General features: G+C 34.3%; 1 protein-coding gene across 1 annotated transcript in view; it reads left to right on the top strand.

The window, feature by feature from the left end:
* UBE2D1 (ubiquitin conjugating enzyme E2 D1) overlaps nt 1–14,339 on the top strand; it is a 35,737-nt gene extending 21,398 nt beyond the window's left edge. The window contains exons 2-7 of the mRNA XM_005565814.5: nt 5,020–5,083; nt 5,177–5,208; nt 7,276–7,353; nt 8,422–8,527; nt 11,520–11,613; nt 12,311–14,339. Coding sequence (XP_005565871.1) covers nt 5,020–5,083; nt 5,177–5,208; nt 7,276–7,353; nt 8,422–8,527; nt 11,520–11,613; nt 12,311–12,356 — 420 coding nt within the window. The 3' untranslated portion in view covers nt 12,357–14,339. The remainder of the gene's footprint in view (nt 1–5,019; nt 5,084–5,176; nt 5,209–7,275; nt 7,354–8,421; nt 8,528–11,519; nt 11,614–12,310) is intronic.
* Nucleotides 14,340–20,434: the final 6,095 nt, after the last annotated feature.

Genomic DNA, 20,434 nt, shown 5'->3' with positions numbered 1-20,434 from the left:
TTGTGTTTTTCATTTAATCACTATATTCACTTAACATGTTTCAATGTCAACATATGTAGATCTGTTTCACTTTTAAATGGCTACTCAGCATTTCATAATATGGCTGTATTATTTCATGAAGCCATTCTTATTGATGGACCTTTAGGTTATTTCAGTTTTTCATACTTATACAGGCTGCTGCAGTAAATATCCTTATATATGTATCTTTAGCTACCTGGGCAGTAATTTCTATGAGGTGAAATTGCTGGGTCAGAGACCATATACATTTTCTACTTTTGCAGTTATTACCAAATTTCCCTCCAGAACACTGTGTCAGCTTACCCTCCCTCCAACAGTGAGTGACATACTTATTTCCCAACAAAGCTGTGAATGGATGTATTGTAATTGACAATGGTTTGGTCCAGGTATGGTCTTGTGGGTGCTTAACTATACATTGCTCTCTCTATTTTTTCCTACAAATCATTGCTTTGCTTTTGTAATACACATATGTAAATAAAATACTTAATGAAAATATTGAATGCTTTTAAATACTTCGTCTTTGAGATCTTTTAATCCAGCATATGATAAAGACAAAAGCATGGCCATGAAGAGTTCTTGGCAGGAGGCCTGGGAGGCTTACGAAATCGTTATTGGGAGGCTATTTATAGGGTTCATCTTAGATTTCTAGGTAGTGGTGGAATAGGAAGAAATGTTCAAGAAATGTGACTCTGGGGTATATAAATTGTTCTCAAGAGGAACTTCTATTAGAGTGAAGAATGTGGAATTAAGCCCTGGCTCTTGTGAGGTTCCTATGGTCTTGAGCAAGTTGTCTAATTCAGTGTTAATTCTTATATGGTGAGTAGGGGAGAAGGGCAAGGAATTAGAGTACTAATCCTAACATATCCTTTTGGAATAATATAAAAATCATTAAATTATCTTTAATACCCCGTATGTAGCAGTGGTGCTAAAACTAGATAGATAACTAAGAATGGCAGTTATAGCAGAGAAAGTGTAAATCAGACAGTAAGGCATTTCCAGAAAAACTTAGAGTAATCTAAATCAAAAGAAAGAATTCAACAAATAAAAGTGATCCTTGATTTTGTTTGTCATCTAAAAGTACACTGGCTGCTGCATAGACTAAGCAAAAAGAGTGGGGTTTTCATTTGTCTAGTTGTAGTTTCTGTTTGTTTTATATTTTCACCTCATTAACACATCTCAAAATTTTCCAACATATCTTCATTTATCTTTTTTCAAATTTAAGGTCTGTATTTTTGTGGGCCAGAGTGAGAATGTGTTGTACCTTTTGTTTTCTGTAGGTCATTCTATCTGCACATATGCATCCTAGTTTCAGTTACGTGTTTCCGAAAAAATAACAGGACATATTTCCAGACACATGGATTGACAAAGAGATAGAATATTAGGAATCTAGACCCTCCTAAAAAGTCTAGGTTATGTAAGTCTCCTCCCCAAAGCATTACTGTAATTATTTATAACAAATAATGATCCATGTCAATATTAAGGATGTTTGATACACTATCAGCTGCCTCTTTCCTATGTGGATGAGCTGTAATGAAGTGACAGTTTAAGAACTCGGCCTTTTCAGGTGTGTATTAGATTTTCTCTCTCTTCCTTAGCCCTAACTTCTAACAGAGGAGGTAGAATTAGTACATCAAAAATAATAATAATAACAAGAACAAGATAATCTTTGTTTTTATATATAATACAATATTTTAAAGGGTTTTGAAGAACAGCCTGACATGTGAAATTTGAATATGGTTCAAGCCTGTTCCAACTAAAATAAGGTTTTGATTTTTCTTGTTAATGAAGAAAATCAATATGTATTTGTGCATATGTATGCTTTATTCACATACACATTATCTCTGTCAAATATATACATGCAAGTCATTAACAGTTTTTTAAAACTACAGAGACTGTCATTTTCTGATTAACTAGTTTTCTAGTTAAAATGAGGGCAAAGAAGCCCCATTTACACTAGTGTTTAGAAAATTCAACATGATGAATAATTACAGAGGCAATTTCCTAAAGCCCAAATTAGAAAACTGTTATAAGGCACAGCCCTTCTAAAATGGGGCTGTGATTTGGGAACTGTTCCTCCCTCAGTCATTTAAACTATTTTAATAATTGTATTCTGCTCCTAGAGAATTGGAAGGTTGTCAGTTCCCTTTATTTGAATGCTTACTATGTGCCAGAGACTGTGCTGTACACTTGACACGTATCACTTCACTTGGTTGTCATAGAAACTATGGATGGAGGTAGTGCCACTTGAAAACTGAGCTTTGGAGAGGAAAAAAAGATTTTTCCCAAGATTTTGTGTGAAGTGAGTGGTGGCACCCAGACTTGAACTTCAAAGCCTTGCTGCTTTTAACCAGTATAGTTAAGTCAAAGTCTGAAATCCATTTCCTTATTGCTTTTTCTTTTTCTTTTCTTTTCTTTTTCTTCTTTTTTTTTTTTTTTTTTTTTTTTTTTTTAAGGAGGTCTTGCTCTGTCACCCAGGCTGGAGTGCAGAGGCCCGATCATAGTTTACTGCAACCTCGAACTCCTGGGTTCAAGCAACCCTCCCGCCTCAGCCCCCCAAATAGCTGAAATTACAGGCATGAGTCAGCCTGGTCAGTGCCTTATTACTTAACTCTAACATTGACCAAAGAAGCAGCTAACCCTGTTAGTTAATTCTTATTAGGAAGAGAAACACCGTACCAGCTATTAAAAAAAAAACCAGCAAAACAAAAATGAAAGTACCAAGGTATACTGGAAAAGAACATAGAGCTTGGAAGGAGACCTGAGTTTGTACTTGGCTCAGTTACTCAGCTCATGTATCACTTTCTTAGGAAGGCCTTTCCCTGTCACGCCCTGCTTCTTGTTTGTCTCTATTAGAGCACTGAACTCATTGCCATAATTACCCTATTGCAGTGATTCTAAGGTGCACGTCTTTCACATTTTAACATTTCTAAAGTGTGGATGCATTTTATCATTGACAGTGTTTTAAAATAAATTGGCAGCATTTTTTCTTAATTATTGGTACTTAAAATAAGGATGTGATGTACAGCTGATGACATCTTAGATTTGATTAAGTGCATATTTATTTTTGTGTGTTCCCACAAAAATGTCATATCATTCTCATGGTTTTAAATATCTGGTATATGCAATGATTTTCCAATTTCTAGCTTTTTTTAAGGTCCACCCCTGTATGTTGAACCACATGGTTTCTTCATATCACAGGGATTACAGATTCAACATATCTACTCTCCAAATCAGTTTGTCTTCTGTTCTCCATCTCAGTGAATGGCATCCATATTCGTACATTTGTGGAACTAAAATGTGAGATAATCGCCTACCTGGGTTTGAATCCCAGTTCCACCCTATGGTAATTACTCAAGCATGCAGTGAAGTATGTCACCTTAACTCTTCACTTGTAAAATGGGGAACATAATAACACCTATCTCTGAGGATTGTTAGAATGACTGAGACATTGAATAAATGTTAGCTGTCCCTAATCTTCATCATACATATCTATGACTTCTCTCCTTCCTCTGCACATGTAATTCATCAACTCCTGTGATAGATAGGCCCTTTAGAGTATCTCATATCTACCACTTCTTTCTTGTTGCCACTTCTCCAATCTAAGCCCCCATTTTTCTTGCCTATGTAGCAACTAATCTTGTAGCTTCTCCTCTTTCCCCTGTCTAATCCAGTCAGAACCGTCCATTAAATCAGAGCATGCCACTTCTTAAGACCTCCCTCACCCCCCACCCGATGCATTTGGTATAAAACACCACATCGTTAATGTGGTCTATATGGTACTGTATTTCCTGCCTGGCTTCTGCCTACCTTTCCAGCCTCATCCTCTGCCACTCTGCCTCCCAGTATCACCCTTTTCCTCCAAAAGTAACTCCTACTCATCCTTTAGATTTCAGCTTAAATGTCACTTCCTCAGAGATTGTTATTGATCTTCCAAACTAAATTAAGTCTTCAGTTATAGTCCTTTATATTGAATGTATACCTTTCTTATTTGGGATGATCAGTTTTTTCCAAACTGTGGCTAAAGAAGTGAAGTAACTTCCACAAGGTCAAAGGGTGAGATATGTTAGAACTGGAATTATATCTGTTAGAGAAAAAGAAAAAAAAAATCCAAAAAAGAGAAAAGAAGAAAAATCAAAAGAACTGAGATTACAACCCAGGGGTGGGGCGAACTCTAAAGCTGTGTCTTTTCTGTGATCTTTGCTGCCTTGAGGGCAGGAAAGAGGGTATGAGTCAATGTTCTGAGTTTCAAAACATGGCCTGACTGCTGCTCATTTATTTCCCATTTCAAGTTGTCCTTAAATGAGCTGGGTGCAGTGGCTCATGCCTGTAATTCAATACTTTGGGAGGCTGAGGCAGGTGGATCACTTGAGCCCAGGAGTTGGAGACCAACCTGGTCAACATGGCAAGACCCCATCTCTACAAATAAAATTAGCTGGGTGTGCTGACGCATGCCTGTAGTGCCAGCTACTTGGGGTGGGGGTAGGGGTGGGGGCCTGAGGTGGGAGGATCGCTTGGGCCCAGGAGATTGAGGCTGCAGTGAGCTCTTGTGCCACGGCACTGCATCCTGGGCGACAAAGTGAGATCCTGTCTCAAAAAGAAAAAAAAAAGGTGTCCTGAAGTATTATTCTTTCTGAGCCTTCTTGCTCCCTCAATAGATTGTAACCTGTTAAAGTAGTACCTGTGTTCTGATATATTATCAACCTAGCACTTACATAAATTACCTTGCATACAGTAGGTACTCATTAAATAGTTTTTCTCTTAGGGATGTTAAAGAAAAACAGTATTCTATTCCATTTAATCTTTTCAAGGTTTGAAGCTGTCTTACATACCTTATTCTTTCTACCAGTCAATGACAAAGTACAATTTATGTTTTTATATTTTGAATAGAACCGCTTTAAATGTTTTTAAAGCTAAGCTAATAGTTTGTATCTTAATGGATCATTACCCTTGTTTCATTGGGAAAAGAAGGAATTAACCTTACATATTTTTGCTTTCCTTCAGGAATTAAGTGATCTACAGCGCGATCCACCTGCTCACTGTTCAGCTGGACCTGTGGGAGATGACTGTAAGCTTTGCTCTATTTCTGGGATTATGCTACCATTGAAAATATAGGTTTGGACATTTGTTAATGACTCCAAAACTCCTTTGTTTGTTTCAGTGTTCCACTGGCAAGCCACTATTATGGGGCCTGTAAGTATGATTCATATCTATGAAATTAACCCCCTCAGCCATACTTCATTCTTGCCATTTCACCTTTGATCAGATGTTTGTGACGAAGGTTGAATGTTGTACTTTGAATCACCTAGGAAGCAAAATATTATTAAGGATTTACAATGATTTTCTAAAGCATTGGTGGCAAATATTTCCTGGATCACTATTATGTTTTCCTTTGTGGAATCCTAGATCATTGCACATAATGGATTGCCACAGCTCGAAACCAGGCTGTGTGTTTATCTTTTTTTTTTTAAGTCACTGAGAGTTAGTTGTAATTAAGCATAATCGTTCTCACATCTGCAGTTTTGGTACATTAGAAATTAGACTAATGAAGCCAATAATTGAATTCCTACAAGTAACAAGTGTCAGTTTGCCATAGGTCTCATCACTATTCTTTTTTGTGAAAGAGAATAAATAAAATATTACAATGGGTCTATCTTTGCCACCTTATAAATTTGCTGCTTTTAATTTTGTTGCATTGTCCTAAACACAGAATTATCTACTGTTTGATAATTGGCTACTCTCAGTAGTTATTACTTTTGTTAAAATTATTTCTTTCAGTACTTTAGAGGCAGTTTTAAGACTTCAAACAGGCTTTTTCCTTCTATGAGCAAAAATCTGATTGCATAAGAATGAGCACTGGCAGCTCAAATCTACTTTCTGGGTGAGAGTACATTAGTAACATATTTTCATGAACACCATTCTCTTCTCCCTCCCCTGAAAGAGCTTTATCTAGTGAGTTAAAGAGTTTTTAATCATATGGCCTTGTGTTTAACTTTAAAAAACACCGAAACTACTGAATTTCAAAGCGGGACTCTGGGCAGTTGTCTCAAATTATTGTTTTATTAAGTTTGTTTTTTAAAAAGGTAAAATACAATGTATTTATATAACAACTTTCAATAAGAATCCATGTATTTCTGTTTGTTTTTAATTAGTTACTAAGAACCTTCAAAATACTCTCATTTAAAGGCCCACCCTTACCTTTTGAATTATGGCCTTTCACAAATATTTTTTAGGTGAATCACATGTAACGAATGGTTATAATTATGTTATTCATAACTCCCTTACTTTGGTAATGTAAATATTTACTCTACAGTACACTGGACCATATCTATCATTGTAATTTATCTTCGTTTTCTATATTTCTTACAATTTTTGAGAAACTAGAATTAAACATATATAGTAAGAATTATTATACAGTAAAATCCTATAGCACATATGTGGAAACCTAAGGAAGTAATGAGTCTTGGTGTTATTACCAGAATGCTGATATAACATGATATATTTAATGAAATATGAAAGAATAAAATAGAATTTTAGGTATATTTTGCTAGCATTTTTCTTTTTTTACCTTTTTTTTTTGTTTGTAATGTTATATTTTCTAATGGCCATAAAGAAACATGATCAAATCTAAATTTCTCTAGTAAAGTTGATTCCCAATTTGATAGTAGCATGAATATATAATTTTGTTTTGGACTTTTTGGGTTTCTCTACATTATTTTATAAATAATTACTACACGAAGATTTGGCAGATAAATTGTGTAGCAGGGTCCTTAGCATTTTCTTTTCATGACAGCCTCTTCCGTTCATCTCCATTCTTGGTCATTAAGTGAACGTCAGAACTTAAGTTTTACTAGCTTCAAGCCTTTTTCAAAAAAATACTGCTTACAGCTGCAGACAATGATCTTTTCCCGCGGCAGTCTTGTATGTACACTGATCTTTAACAACTTGTACTCATAACCAGATTTGTTTGGACAAGTCACACCACTGTGTGTGTCCTGTTTTTGTTTTGTTTTAAATTTTATGATGTCGGCCTAATTGTTGGAAAATCCTCCTTCGTACCTGCAAAGAGAAACCTGTTCTCAAGGTAAATGATTTGAACTTATGACAAAATGGTTGCATTTTTTTCAAACTGGTAATATTTAATGAAATTATTTTAAACATGATGGCATTTTTTTCAAACTGATAATATTTGGGGGAAATAACTGTCGTTACAAATAAATACAGTAATCAAATGCTGATGCAAATCTTTTGTAATTTCAGCCTGATAGCGCATATCAAGGTGGAGTCTTCTTTCTCACTGTACATTTCCCGACAGATTATCCTTTTAAACCACCAAAGGTATTTTTATTTTTATGATTGATGTGACTCCCATGTAAGGGATTTTACTCTTTTATCTAGAGCTCATTTTGTATGTCAAAGACTGTGGGGGAGATTAGCATTTTCTGTTTTATAAAAACTACTGAATCTAAAATCTGATTTCTTATTGAAATACTTTATTAAGTCTATAAAACAAAAGTCAGTATCTGTCATGCTATAAATTTAATTCCTTGCTTTTCTTTCTCTTCTTATTGGATACGTGTAGTTTGGGAAATTTTTATGATTAAGAGTCAGACTTTTCATGGGATTATCTTTCCAAAGTTGATCCTTCTTTCTCGTTTTTTTTTTTTTTTTTTTTTTTAAGTATTCAATAAACATTCACTGAGTACCTACCATGTTCTTCTACACCAAGGAATCCAAAAGTAAATATGAAACAGTCCCTTAATTTAGTATGGTAGGAGAGAGAAACACATGTTAAATTTAGATTTGCTCTAAAGAGGAAGCAAATGATAGGGATTTCAGGGAGGGGAAAAATGAGCAGATTCTGTCACTCAGGAAATAATTATTTTAAATAGTTAAAAGCAGATTAACATTGTATTTATGAAATGATATGACGACGCTTGTGGAAAATTAGGGTTCTTGATGGATTTCTTAGCTGAGACCCCTCAACTTTGCCCTGAAACAGCGCCAGCACCCTGTTTTTACATCCAAGTGTTACTTCTAGGTATCACCAATAATCAAATCAAGAAAAGGATTACTTCTGTGTATGATGAAAGCCATGGTTAATTACTTTAGATGCTACTCAACCAGTCATACCAGCTACTAGAGACTTATTTATTACACTGTCCAAAATACTTTTCAGTTCCTTGGAGGGAGAAAGAAGGAAGCTGACTTATTTGTGTTCACATTCTCACTAGCTAGAACTATGTGTAGCACAAAGTAGATAATTATTTGATTTGTGCCGAAGACTTTTCTCCTCTAGCGTTATGTAAACTTGAACATATTTTACCCTAGAGCAAATTGGTTCTGTTTTATTCATAGTTGATTCAAAGGTGATTGTCATATTTTGTTGTTTTGTTTTATGTTTAGATCGCTTTCACAACAAAAATTTACCATCCAAACATAAACAGTAATGGAAGTATTTGTCTCGATATTCTGAGGTCACAATGGTCACCAGCTCTGACTGTATCAAAAGGTAATTTCATCGATCAGATTTAAAACAATTGATAACAGTAAGACAGGAAAAATACAACAGAATTACCTATGGACTAAAGTTTTAAAACAACAATCAACTGTGCTTTCTCCTGTTTTGATTTTGTTTTGCTCTCTCCGCTCTTATGTTACTCTGGCTTTTGGCAGTTAGCTTTGGTTGAGGGGAGTGTAGACATTTTATCCTTTTAGCTTGGGTGTTATCTTTTAAAAAAGAGACAGTGCCCAGGCACTGTGGCTCATGCCTGTTACTCTAACACTTTGGAAGGCTGAAGTAGGAGGATTGCTTGAGCCCAAGAGTTCAGGACTGACCTGGGCAACATAGGAGACCCTGTCTCTGCAAAAAAAGAGAGAGAATAAGAGATAGTAAAAGGAAGATTTTGGGACTAGTTGTCCCATTCATTAAATGGAAATGTTGACAGTAATAAAGCTTTACAGCTGTTTTACTTCATCCAAGAAAAAAATAACAGATTTGATTGATAAATGATTTAAAATGGAAGACATTTCACACTAGGATAATGCAATACATATAGCATGTTAGTCTAAACTTTGCATAATCAGGAGTGTCATTATAGTGACTGACACAAGATCTGTGCTGATTCTCAACTTTTACAGGTGTATAGGTGTTCTTTGCTGGATTATCAGGTGTATACATAGGCCATCTGAAGCCATTTTATTTCATTAGCCAATACTACTTACTGTGCTAGCACTCTTAATTTATATATTGTTTCTCTAAAAGAAGAGAACCTGACAGTTGGAAAATATTGTTTAGGTTAGAAGCAGCCGCACTGAAGTAACCATCAAGTTTTCCGTTTTTATAAAATTGAAGAAAATGTTTCCCTTGAAGGGATTTATGGAAGCAATCTGTACTCATTTTTTATTTTTAATAATTGCTACTTGAATATACAACATGTTTTTAAAAGTAATAAGGTTTATAGGAAGCAGGATCCACAGCCATAGCTCTTTCAAATATTGGATAAATAATGGCTCTTTCAGTTCCATTATTTATGAATGGTAGTTTTTCTGACCTCAGATGCTCATCTACAGTATTCATATAGATTCTCATATTTTAAGAATCTTTCAGTTACACAGTGTAACTGTCATGCATTAGATATATGAAAAATTCTGTGTTGAAGGGTAATTCAAGTTCAAATGCTGTTTCCTGGAATGGTGTCACAAAATGAATCTCACTTGGCATAAACCGCTAAGTCCTTATACATATAAAAGAAATGGCAAACTGCCAGATACTGAGTACTTATATTCTGACATTGGTAGCTTTTAATAAAGAATCAGTAGTGTTAGATTCTGGAAACCATCCTGTGAGAAATGAAACAGCCTCAGTTTCTTATAAGTAAAAATGGGGATTCTTATAGTGTTACCATATACGGTTGCTATGTACCTAGTACATAGTAGGCACTTACGTGAATGTTAACTGTTACCCTTTTCCTTACCTTAAAGGATAGACATTGTTTGTGTGCATGATAGTGAAATTGGGGCAAATGGCTCCTGGCAGTAGGGGTGAGCAGAGGAGGAACTTCCTTCTTGCTTACTTTTTTATAAGATAGATCATACCTTGCTCGTTTGTTTGTATATTTTTTACTTTTCTATATATATATTTTAAAATTTTTAATTTGTTTATCTTAAAAGATTTTTTTTTAAATTAAATATAGACAGAGTCTTGCTGTGTTGCCCAGCCTGGTCTCAAACTCCTGGCCTCAAGTGATCCTCCTGCCTTGGTCTCCTAAAGTGCTGGTATTATAGGTGTGAGCCACATTGCCCAGCTTATTATTATTATTGTTTTTTTTTTTTTTTTGAGATGGGGTTGCTGTGTTGCCCGGGCTGGTCTCGAATTCCTAAGCTCAAGGATCCTTCCGCCTCAGCCTCCCAAGTAGTTGGCATTATAGACACATGCCACCATGCCTGGAGCTTTTCCATATTTTAAACGTCTTCTTTTGCTTTTTATCATGAGGTTAGTCTGGAAGCATTCTGGGGCTGTAAGTTAGCCCTGAAAATCTACCCTGTTGGTTTAATATACAAGGCTTTAAGTTTCATTGGGCAGATAGAAGATAAGAAAGATGAATAAAATATTAATTTTTTCTTTAGTTCATAACACCCCCCCTTTGCCTGTCATTGTAAGAGTCAACTCTGCTCTATAAATCCACCTTTAGACTTGAAAGAGTAGGAAAATAGAAAGGAAACGCAGTGGGGTGGGGGCAAGTGGAATGGGAGGTTGGTCCAGAGGGTTCCATGAACCTCCTCAGATCTGAGTAGTGGCATGCAATTGAAGCAGACAGTTGAGGAACCAGAGTCCTTATTCCCTCTTATTTCAGATACTTAGATTGTGTGTGTGTGTGTGTGTGTGTGTGTGTGTGTGTGTGTGTTTTAGTGTAGTTATTTGCATTAGGATTTTGACATACTGGAGTAACAACTCCTTTTTCAATTTTCATTTCTATTTTAAAATATGCAAGCTATGTAAAGATAGCTGTTCACATTATTTTTAAATGCATGCAATACGAATAAAGTACATGAAGTAAAGATTCATTGAAAAAAATTTTACAAATTTTTCTTCTTTGTAGACAGACTATAGCTTTAAGCCAATATAAAAAGGTATATGAGCACTGTATCCAAAATGGTTTGTACTGTTAACTGTAATTTGATTGTTCTGTAGAGAACTCTCAAGTTTAAAGGTTGCTAATAGCTACTTTGGAAGCTCACATTTTTTTAAATAAATGGATACTCAGATAGAATTTAAAACTTCAAAAGCTAAAATAATTTTGTATTTTATGCATCGTACGGTAATTTTATAACTTTAAAAATTAAAGATCAATTGCTGTCAACCAAAGTAGAATAAAATGTAATTTGATGTGTTATTTTTTTCGTAAGTACAGTATCTATATTCACTAAAATTATTTTCACATATGTAATTTGTATGAATTAGGAGGGTTATTGTCTAATATGATGTTCTCTTTTAAATCTAGTTTTATTGTCCATATGTTCTCTACTTTGTGATCCTAATCCAGATGACCCCTTAGTACCAGATATTGCACAAATCTATAAATCAGACAAAGAAAAGTAAGTGTTTACTTATCTTAGTTTCTGTATGGATACATTCCTATATAGTATGCTAAAACATGAATATTATCAATATGTTTTGAGTAAATTTAATTATGGTCATTATGTGTATATTGTTTATCTTTTTCCAATGGAGTAAACCTTTCTTTTAGAACTCTGTTAGACCTTTTATGATAAATCTTGTTCCTTCCCACTTACTGTTCAATAGTATATACTCTGTATTTGAAAAATAGGTATTTATATTCTAGGTGGTAAATTAAAAATGAAAGAATTTAATCATTGGAAAGTATTAAATATGTATTATCTTCTCCAAGGAAGAGGAGTTCTCTCTATGGCCATCCAAACTGACCTAATTCTCAAACTGCTTCATCTTGCTAGTACTGTAGGTTTATTTGCAATTTGTAGATAATGCTCCTTTAGGATTGGCTTTTGTAAATTTCTGTCAGAAGCCGGTTTCTGTATTTTGATTTTTGTATAGTTGGATACATTTTCATGTAGGTTGCAGAGAAATCCATGAGTTAAAAAATTATTTTTCCTGTTTTATTTCTGTGTGAACCTAAGTCACATTGACCCAATAATTGATATATGTGTGATTATTGCAATTAAGTATAAGAAGGTAGAATATATAGTTTTATATAGATAGATGCTTCTGAAATATTTTGTATGTTTTTACTATATCCTTTTTGTATATTTACAGATACAACAGACATGCAAGAGAATGGACTCAGAAATATGCAATGTAAAATCAAAAACATTTTCATATATACCAGAGTACTGTAAAATCTAGGTTTTTTTCAACATTAGCAGTAAATTGAGCACTGTTTACTGTTTCATTGTACCATGAAACCATTTGATTTTTACCCATTTTAAATGTGTTTCTGAAGCAAGACAAAACAAACTTCCAAAAATACCCTTAAGACTGTGATGAGAGCATTTATCATTTTGTATGCATTGAGAAAGACATTTATTATGGTTTTTAAGACACTTGGACATCTGCATCTTCAGCTTACAAGATCTACAATGCAGCTGAAAAGCAACCAAATTATTTTTTGCTGAAACTAGATGTTTTTACATGAGAAATACTGTATGTGTTGTCTAAGATGTCAGTTTTATAAATCTGTATTCAGATTTCATTCTTTGTTAGCTCACTTTATAATTTGTATTTTTTTACTGTATAGACTAAATATATTCTATTTACATGTATGTCGACTCATTACTTTTTTCCTGTGAACAGTATTGAAAAACCCCAATGGCTGATAATTAAGTGAATTAACTGTGTCTCCCTTGTCTTAGGATATTCTGTAGATTGATTGCAGATTTCTTAAATCTGAAATGATCTTTACACTGTAATTCTCAGCATACTGATTATGGAGAAACACTTGTTTTGATTTTGTTATACTTGACTTAACTTTATTGCAATGTGAATTAATTGCACTGCTAAGTAGGAAGATGTGTAACTTTTATTTGTTGCTATTCACATTTGAATTTTTTCCTGTATAGGCAATATTATATTGACACCTTTTACAGATCTTACTGTAGCTTTTTCCATATAAATAAAATGCTTTTTCTACTATTTGTCTTGATTACTTAAAAAAATAAAAATATAAGTAAGGATCAAAACTCTAAAATTTTGCATGAAAATTACTTCCAAATTGTGAAAATCAGATCTATTTTGTTTGCCATTAGTCACCATTAGTTATATAAATTTTATTGTTTTAGGTTAGTATCTCTTTACCAAATTGTCAGTCTGTAAGATGATATATGTTGATCCCTTGCTGTAGAGGAGAATTTAGAGTAATTTGGGGTTTGTCTTGGATTATATCTAAATGATTATTTGTTAAAAGTACTGAAATGAGTATAAGGCAGTATCACCCATCCTAAAGGAAGGTCTTTATAGACCTGCACAGTCACTAGATTAATTCATTAAAATGCCCCCACCCCGATGTAACTGACGTTACATTTCTTAACATTTTAAAATCTAGAATTTATAAAATGGAATTTAATGCCATCAAAATTTGAAAAACTTTTTTTTTTAACTATAGAAGTTACAAAGGAAGTTCTAAAATTATGCCTCCCTCTGTTTTTATAAGTTGCCATCGAAAAGTGATTTAAATAAGCAGGTTATCTTTATAGATTTTAAAGAAAACTAGAACGTCTTAATGTTTTAACTTGGGGAAAAAATACATCTTTTTAATGTTTAGCATGCTTGTTAACCTTGAGTGAGTGTCATTTTTAAGAACAGTTGTAGCCCTTCTGATTATTGCAGTAGCTGTAGAAGTGTGTAAGAATATGTGATGGGTGTAGTCATTAGCAAAGCATTTAAATCACTTGAGTATTTTGTCATGGTTAATTATTACTAAAGCACAAAATAACCTATTGTTAGAAAATATGTGTTTTTATAAATGAATGTAAAATAATTAAATGAATTGTGAAATGGATGTTTAAGAAAATATAGGCTTAAAAAGTAAATCTATAAAATGATGTCTTAAAACAGCCATATCATGAAAAATTATACTTAGCTATATTATTATAAGCTACATTTGCCCTGAATTTGAACACTCAACATCATCAGATTTAAGTATTTAGTATATTTTGATAAAGGGTTTTGTTTCTTCAGTATCTTCATTTTAAACAACAACATAAAAAAACAACTTTCATTTGTGTGGCATTTATTTTTGGAAGTGTCTTCTTTTTTTTCTTTATTAAAGGTTTTGAAACTTGCCTAACTCGTTTGCCTTTGCTTACATCTGGATTATACTAGATTTGAGGAGTAAGCAGAAGTTCTCATAATTAGCTAAAAACCCTGAGTTCCATAGTGGCGTCATGATCAGTCAGGTCACCATTTTGGGTATATTGTTTTTGCTTAACTCTAACAAGGAGAACATTGGTTACCTATTAAAACTATAGATTAAAAGCCAGGGCCTTTTTGTGGATTAAGCATTAATTTAAGGACTTCTTGGACTGAGAGGAATGGGTAGTCTTTTGGGGATTTAGGATCCCACCTCTTGAAGTTGCATAGTTGAAAACCATGTTCAAATTGGATTCTGAACACTTATAACTGCCATTTACAGCAGTTACCCACATCAGTGATATGGGTTGTAAGAGCAGCCTCACCACCATCCTCCAACTATCTCAAAAGCATATGATTCCTGAAGCACAAGCTTTACATATATGCCTCTGTCAACCATATTTAATTATTAATTTTTGCATTATTTACCTGTTTAACTCCTCTTAAAACTCTGATAGGGAAAATTAAAAATTATAAATGAACTACATATCAAGGACAACTCTAAGAGTTAATACTCAAAAGTTACTTTTCATAAAAAAATAAAAATAATACATTGTAGTTTTAAATTTTTCTTATCACTGTGATCTATCTAATGATTCAGTCATTGACGTTTGTCAACATCCTGCTCTCCCACAGTTCTGTATTTTTCAAATGGAGAGATTAAGGAAATTAATTTTCCTCCCAAATTAAAAGAGATTATTGGTCATGAGACTATATCATGTCTGTTTACTGGTAGTCATTTTGAACTGCACAAAAGCCCAGCCCACTTGATAATGCTTTAAAATTTGAGTTCTGCAGTAGAATCATCAGTCCTGTTACTCTATCTTCCTAGGACCAGCCATGAAAAATGTGATCAGTGCTTTAGCCATGGCCATAAAAACGGAGCCTCATTGTATTCAAACTGTTGAAAGTACTGTTTATCTTTGTTTCAGTCTTTTAAGTGATTATTAATACAATAAAAAATCTGATTAAAAATTAGTTTTATCACTTTTCAGCTGTAAAGTAGGGCTTTCACATTTTTTTTTAAAGCAGAGGCTTAATCACAATTTAATAGCTGTAAAATGTAATGCAGATTATTTATGAAAGGTCTTATATCCTATAATGCTTCTCTTGCATCGTTCTGATGGCAGTGTTGCACAAATAGGGCAGCAGGTAGCATCTCATCTAATTTCACTTATAAAAGTTCCTACGTGTAGATAGATAACTAGTCATTTCTGTTCTCTCTTTTTGAACTGAGTAATGTGTCTGCAAGCTCTTCTTAAACTGTGTAATTAGTACGTTTTCCCTAGCTTTTTTCAGTAGTGGTGATAACTGAAAATTTGTAGACAGCTGATAGTGTCCTGGTGACAGCCTAATAGATGTTATATCCTTATTTGTATTTTGTTACATTTACATTTCTGCTCCCATTATCCTATTATATATAAGGATGTGGCTTTAAATTGTAAATGAACTGAACTAATAGAAAATTTACCTGAGAGTATTAGTATTGGGGGGTATTTTGTGTAATAAGAAACATTTCTCTAAAAACTTGGCTAGCACTCTCTTAGGTCCTACTGTTGTCAAGGGAGAGATGTGCCTTTCTTCTCTCATGAGGAGGTTGCTTTTATTATACTGGCATATGCTGAAGGTCTGAACTCTGCTTTCCTCATAGAATTTACTTCTCAGGAAAAACTGTTAAGATCTCTTGAGTGCAAAAGATCACTATGGGTTGCATATGAAATATTTCAGTATAAACTCAATATACATATTGAGGGAAGTTGTGACACCACTTGTGTTAGCACTTTTGGTACACTTGTTTTGGCAGTCCCACACATTCAGCGTGTCAATAGAAGAATGCACAGGACTCAACATATCATCATACTCAACAGTTAAGATTCATTACAGCCACCTGGCAAGGATACACAGTGGGGGAAGTAAGGGGGAAAGACAGACCAGGCAGTCTGGAGGAATCCATGTGCAGGCTCCCTGTGTGCTCCCTGCAGGGGCCACAAGAGTAAAGCCTTCCTCTAGTAGTAGCATGGGCATAGTGTTTCTGCCTAAGGAAGCCAGTGTGAAACTCAAAGTCCAGGGTTTTTATTGGGGGCTAATCACGTACGCATCCTTTGTTTTCCAGAATTCTAGTCTCCTAGAAGGAAAGCAGGTGTTCACCATAAATCACATTGTTTATTTAAGAAGTCTAGTCAGGTTAGCACAGCAAGCACATCTTATCACTCAGGGATGGTTTCAGAAGCCAGGTTTCTAGATGTCAGCCAAGGGCAAATCTTGTAAACAGGCCATTCTAAAGATCAGGCCTGTATAATTTGTTGAAAAAACTATTCTTTCCCTTTGAATGGCCTTAGTACCCTTGTTGAAAACCAACTGACTATAGAGGTTTATTTCTGGACTCTCAGTTCCATTCCATCAGTCACTATGCCTTGCCCCAGTACGACACTGTTTTGATTACTGTAACTTTGTAGTAGCTTTTGAAATGGGGAAGGGTGTGCCCTCCAACTCTGTTCTTTTACAGTACTGTTTTGACTATTCAGGCCCCTCGTAATTCCATATATATTTTAGGGTCAGATTTGCCATTTGTCCTGAGATTTAATTGGGATTTATTGAATCTGCAGAGCAATTTTGGTAAAGTTGACTTTTTTTGTTCTGGTTATCTACTGCTGAACAATAAACCACCCCAAGCTAAGTAGTATAAAAGAACAACCATTTCTTTATGCACATGGATTCTGTTGGGTCAGGAATTGGGATGAGGCACAGGAGGGATGGCCTGTCTACTCCACGGTACTTGGGGGCTTAGCTCAGGATGACTCAGATGACTTGAGGCTGGAAGCATTTGGAGGTTTCTCCACTCATACATTGGCACCAGGACAGGTATATTCTAGGTCACTTATTAAGAGCCTTTCTAAGTGGTTTGATCTTTGCACAACATGGCTGCCCACTTCCAAGAGGGAGCAGTTGGAGGTAAGTGTTCCAAGAGAATGAGGAGTAAGCTGCCTTTTTAAGTGATCTAGCCTTTGAAGTCAGACAGTGTGTAGTCCATTGGACGAAACAGTCACAAACTCAAATTCAAGGAAAGTGGACATAGACCCTTACTTTTCCTTGGAAAACAATTTGGGGTCACTAATATGTCTTGTTGACTAGTCATTCCAATGTATGTGAATCACTCAATGTACTTAGGTGGTCTTTAATTTCTAATTGTCTAATTGTTTTTATAGGCTAATTGTTTTAATTGTTTTGTAATTCTCTGTATAGAGGTCTTGCACATTTTTCACTGGATTCATTTCTATGTATCAAGTTTTTAAAACCTATTATAAAATTATTTTTCAGTTCATATCATATTTATATTCTTTATAGAAAAGCAATTTATAATATTCAACTTATATCCTGCAACGTTGCTAAATTTCCTTTGAAGTTTGTACAATTCTGAAGTTTTCTATACTTACAATCATGTCATCTGCAGATAGAGATGATTTTATTCAAATCTATATGCCACATTTCTTTTTTTTCCTTTTGTTGCCTTAGCCTGAGCTCCAATATCATGCTGAATAGAAATAGTAATAGCAAGCATCCTTTCTTGATTTCCAAGGGAAAACTCTTATATGTCAATTGTTGGGGTCCGTGTGTTTCCTAAACAAAGGAATGAACACACAAGACAACACAAGACAAGACAAACATGGCGGCCACCTCGAATGGTGCGCTCTGCTTTATTTTATACAGTCGTTTGTGGAATGTTGCCAAGTCATAAGACACATTGTTGTTTTTCTGACCTTTCCCTGACTTTCTGGATTTTCAAGATGTTTACACATAAACAAGCCCCCAGGGTCTGCTGTTTACAGCTGGCTCCTTTGTCCTCCCTGTTTACAGGGAAGGATGGCCTTGCTTCGTTTGTAAGAGCAGGACTTATCAGAACGTCTTACTTGGGAGCACGTAGTCCTCTACATCAATATTAACAATGGTGTTTCTTTCATAGCAAGGAAGTTTTCTATTCCTAGTTCTTAAAGCATTTTTGTTACTACTGAGTTACAAGTTGAATTTAATGCTTTTACTTCATTTATCAAGATTATTGTGATGTTTATCCTTTTCTTTGATTAATGTAGTGTGATGAATTACACAAATTGATGTTCACATGTTAAATTATCCTTACATTTCTGGATAGAAACCCACTTTGAGATGTATTTGTTTTCCTTACAAACCACTAGATTCTATTTGCAATTTTTTTTTTTAGGATTTTTGCAACTGTGTTCATGAGAGAAATTGGTCCATAATTTCCTTTAGTGAATATCTTTGTCAAGTTTCATACCTCAAGTTATGCTGGGCTCATAAAAAGAGTGAAGAAACGTTTCCTTTGTTCTCTGAAAGAGTTTGTATAAGATTTGTGTATTTTTGGCCGGGCGTGGTGGCTCACGCCTGTAATCCCAGCACTTTGGGAGACCGAGGCGGGCGGATCACGAGGTCAGGAGATCAAGACCATCCTGGCTAACATGGTGAAACCCCATCTCTACTGAAAATACAAAAAATCAGCAGGGCGAGATGGCAGACACCTGTAGTCCCAGCTACTCGGGAGGCTGAGGCAGGAGAATGGCGTGAACCTGGGAGGCGGAGCTTGCAGGGAGCCAAGATCACGCCACTGCACTCCAGCCTGGGCGACAGAGCAAGACTCTGTCTCAAAAAAAAAAAAAAAAAAAGGTTTGTGTATTTTTTCCTTAAATATTTTGAAGAATATTCTGAAGGCATATTGTCTAGAGTTTTTTTGTTGTGGTGGTGGTTATGGGAAGATTTTAATAATAAATTATGTTTTCTTTATATATGGACTAGATATGTTTTTTGTTACTTGGTTTTGTGTTTTTCAAGGAATTTGTGCATTTTATCTAAATCGTTGATCTATTTGGCATAGAGTTGTTCATGATATCCTCGTCTCTTTGAAGGTAATATGTATCTGTAGTCATACATATCTCCTCACAGTTTTTTTCCTTGGTGAGTCTTGCTAGAAGACTATCAACTTTATTAATCTTTCAGAGAATCAGTATTTTATTTTTTAAAATTTCTTTTGTACATTTATTTTCTGTTTCACTGATTTATATTATTTATTTATATTGTCTTTAGTTTTTTATTTTGATTCATTTTTTGTAGCTTCTTGAGATTGAAACATAATTTTTAAAAACCTTCCTTCTTTTCTGATATATGTATTTAAAACTATGTTTCCCCCTAAGTACCACTTTAGCTGCATCCTACAAGTTTTGAAATATTGTATCTACATTGCCATTCAGGTAAAAATATTTTCTAATTCTTGTTTTGATTTTTTTATTCACTTATGAGTTATATATAAGGATGTATTGTTTTATTTCCAGGCAATTAGGCTTTTTTTTTTTTTTTTTAAGTTAAATTTTTGCTATTGATTTCTAGCTTAATTTCTCCGTGGCCAGAAAACATCATATGAATAGTTTCAATTCTTTGAAATCTGCTGAAGCTTGCTTCATGGCCCAGCATATGGAAATTATGATAAATGTATCATATGCATTTGAAAAGAATATGAATTTTTATTATTAGATTCAGTGTTTATATGTGCTAATTAGATCAAGTTTGTTAATTGTGTTTATAATTTTTATTTGCTTGTTCTCACAGCCATTAAGGGAGATATGTTAAAAGGTTTCCCATTATGATTGTGAAATTGTCTGTTTTATTTTTGCCTTATGTATTTTGAAATCATATTCTTGGATACTATCTCTTATACACACACATACAATTGTGATATCACATTAAGAAATGTCTCTATCTGTATTAATGCTTTTGCCTTAAACTCCACTTTATCTAATATTAGTATGGTTTCTTTTGGCTAGTATTTGCAGTGTATATCTTTTTCTATTCTTTAATTTTTGACCTTTCTGTGTCCCTTTATAAATGTGTGTCTCCAGTACTCATTTCAAAGTTGGGTTCTATTTAATTTGGTTTTTATCCAATCTGACCATTTTAGTATTTCAATTAGAGAATTTCATTCTTTTGCATTTAAAGGAATTACTGATATAGTTGGGTTTATACCAACTA

Source organism: Macaca fascicularis, chromosome 9 (genome assembly GCF_037993035.2).
Source record: "Macaca fascicularis isolate 582-1 chromosome 9, T2T-MFA8v1.1".
NCBI lineage: Eukaryota > Metazoa > Chordata > Mammalia > Primates > Cercopithecidae > Macaca > Macaca fascicularis.
This window is presented reverse-complemented; position numbering and strand designations above follow the sequence as displayed.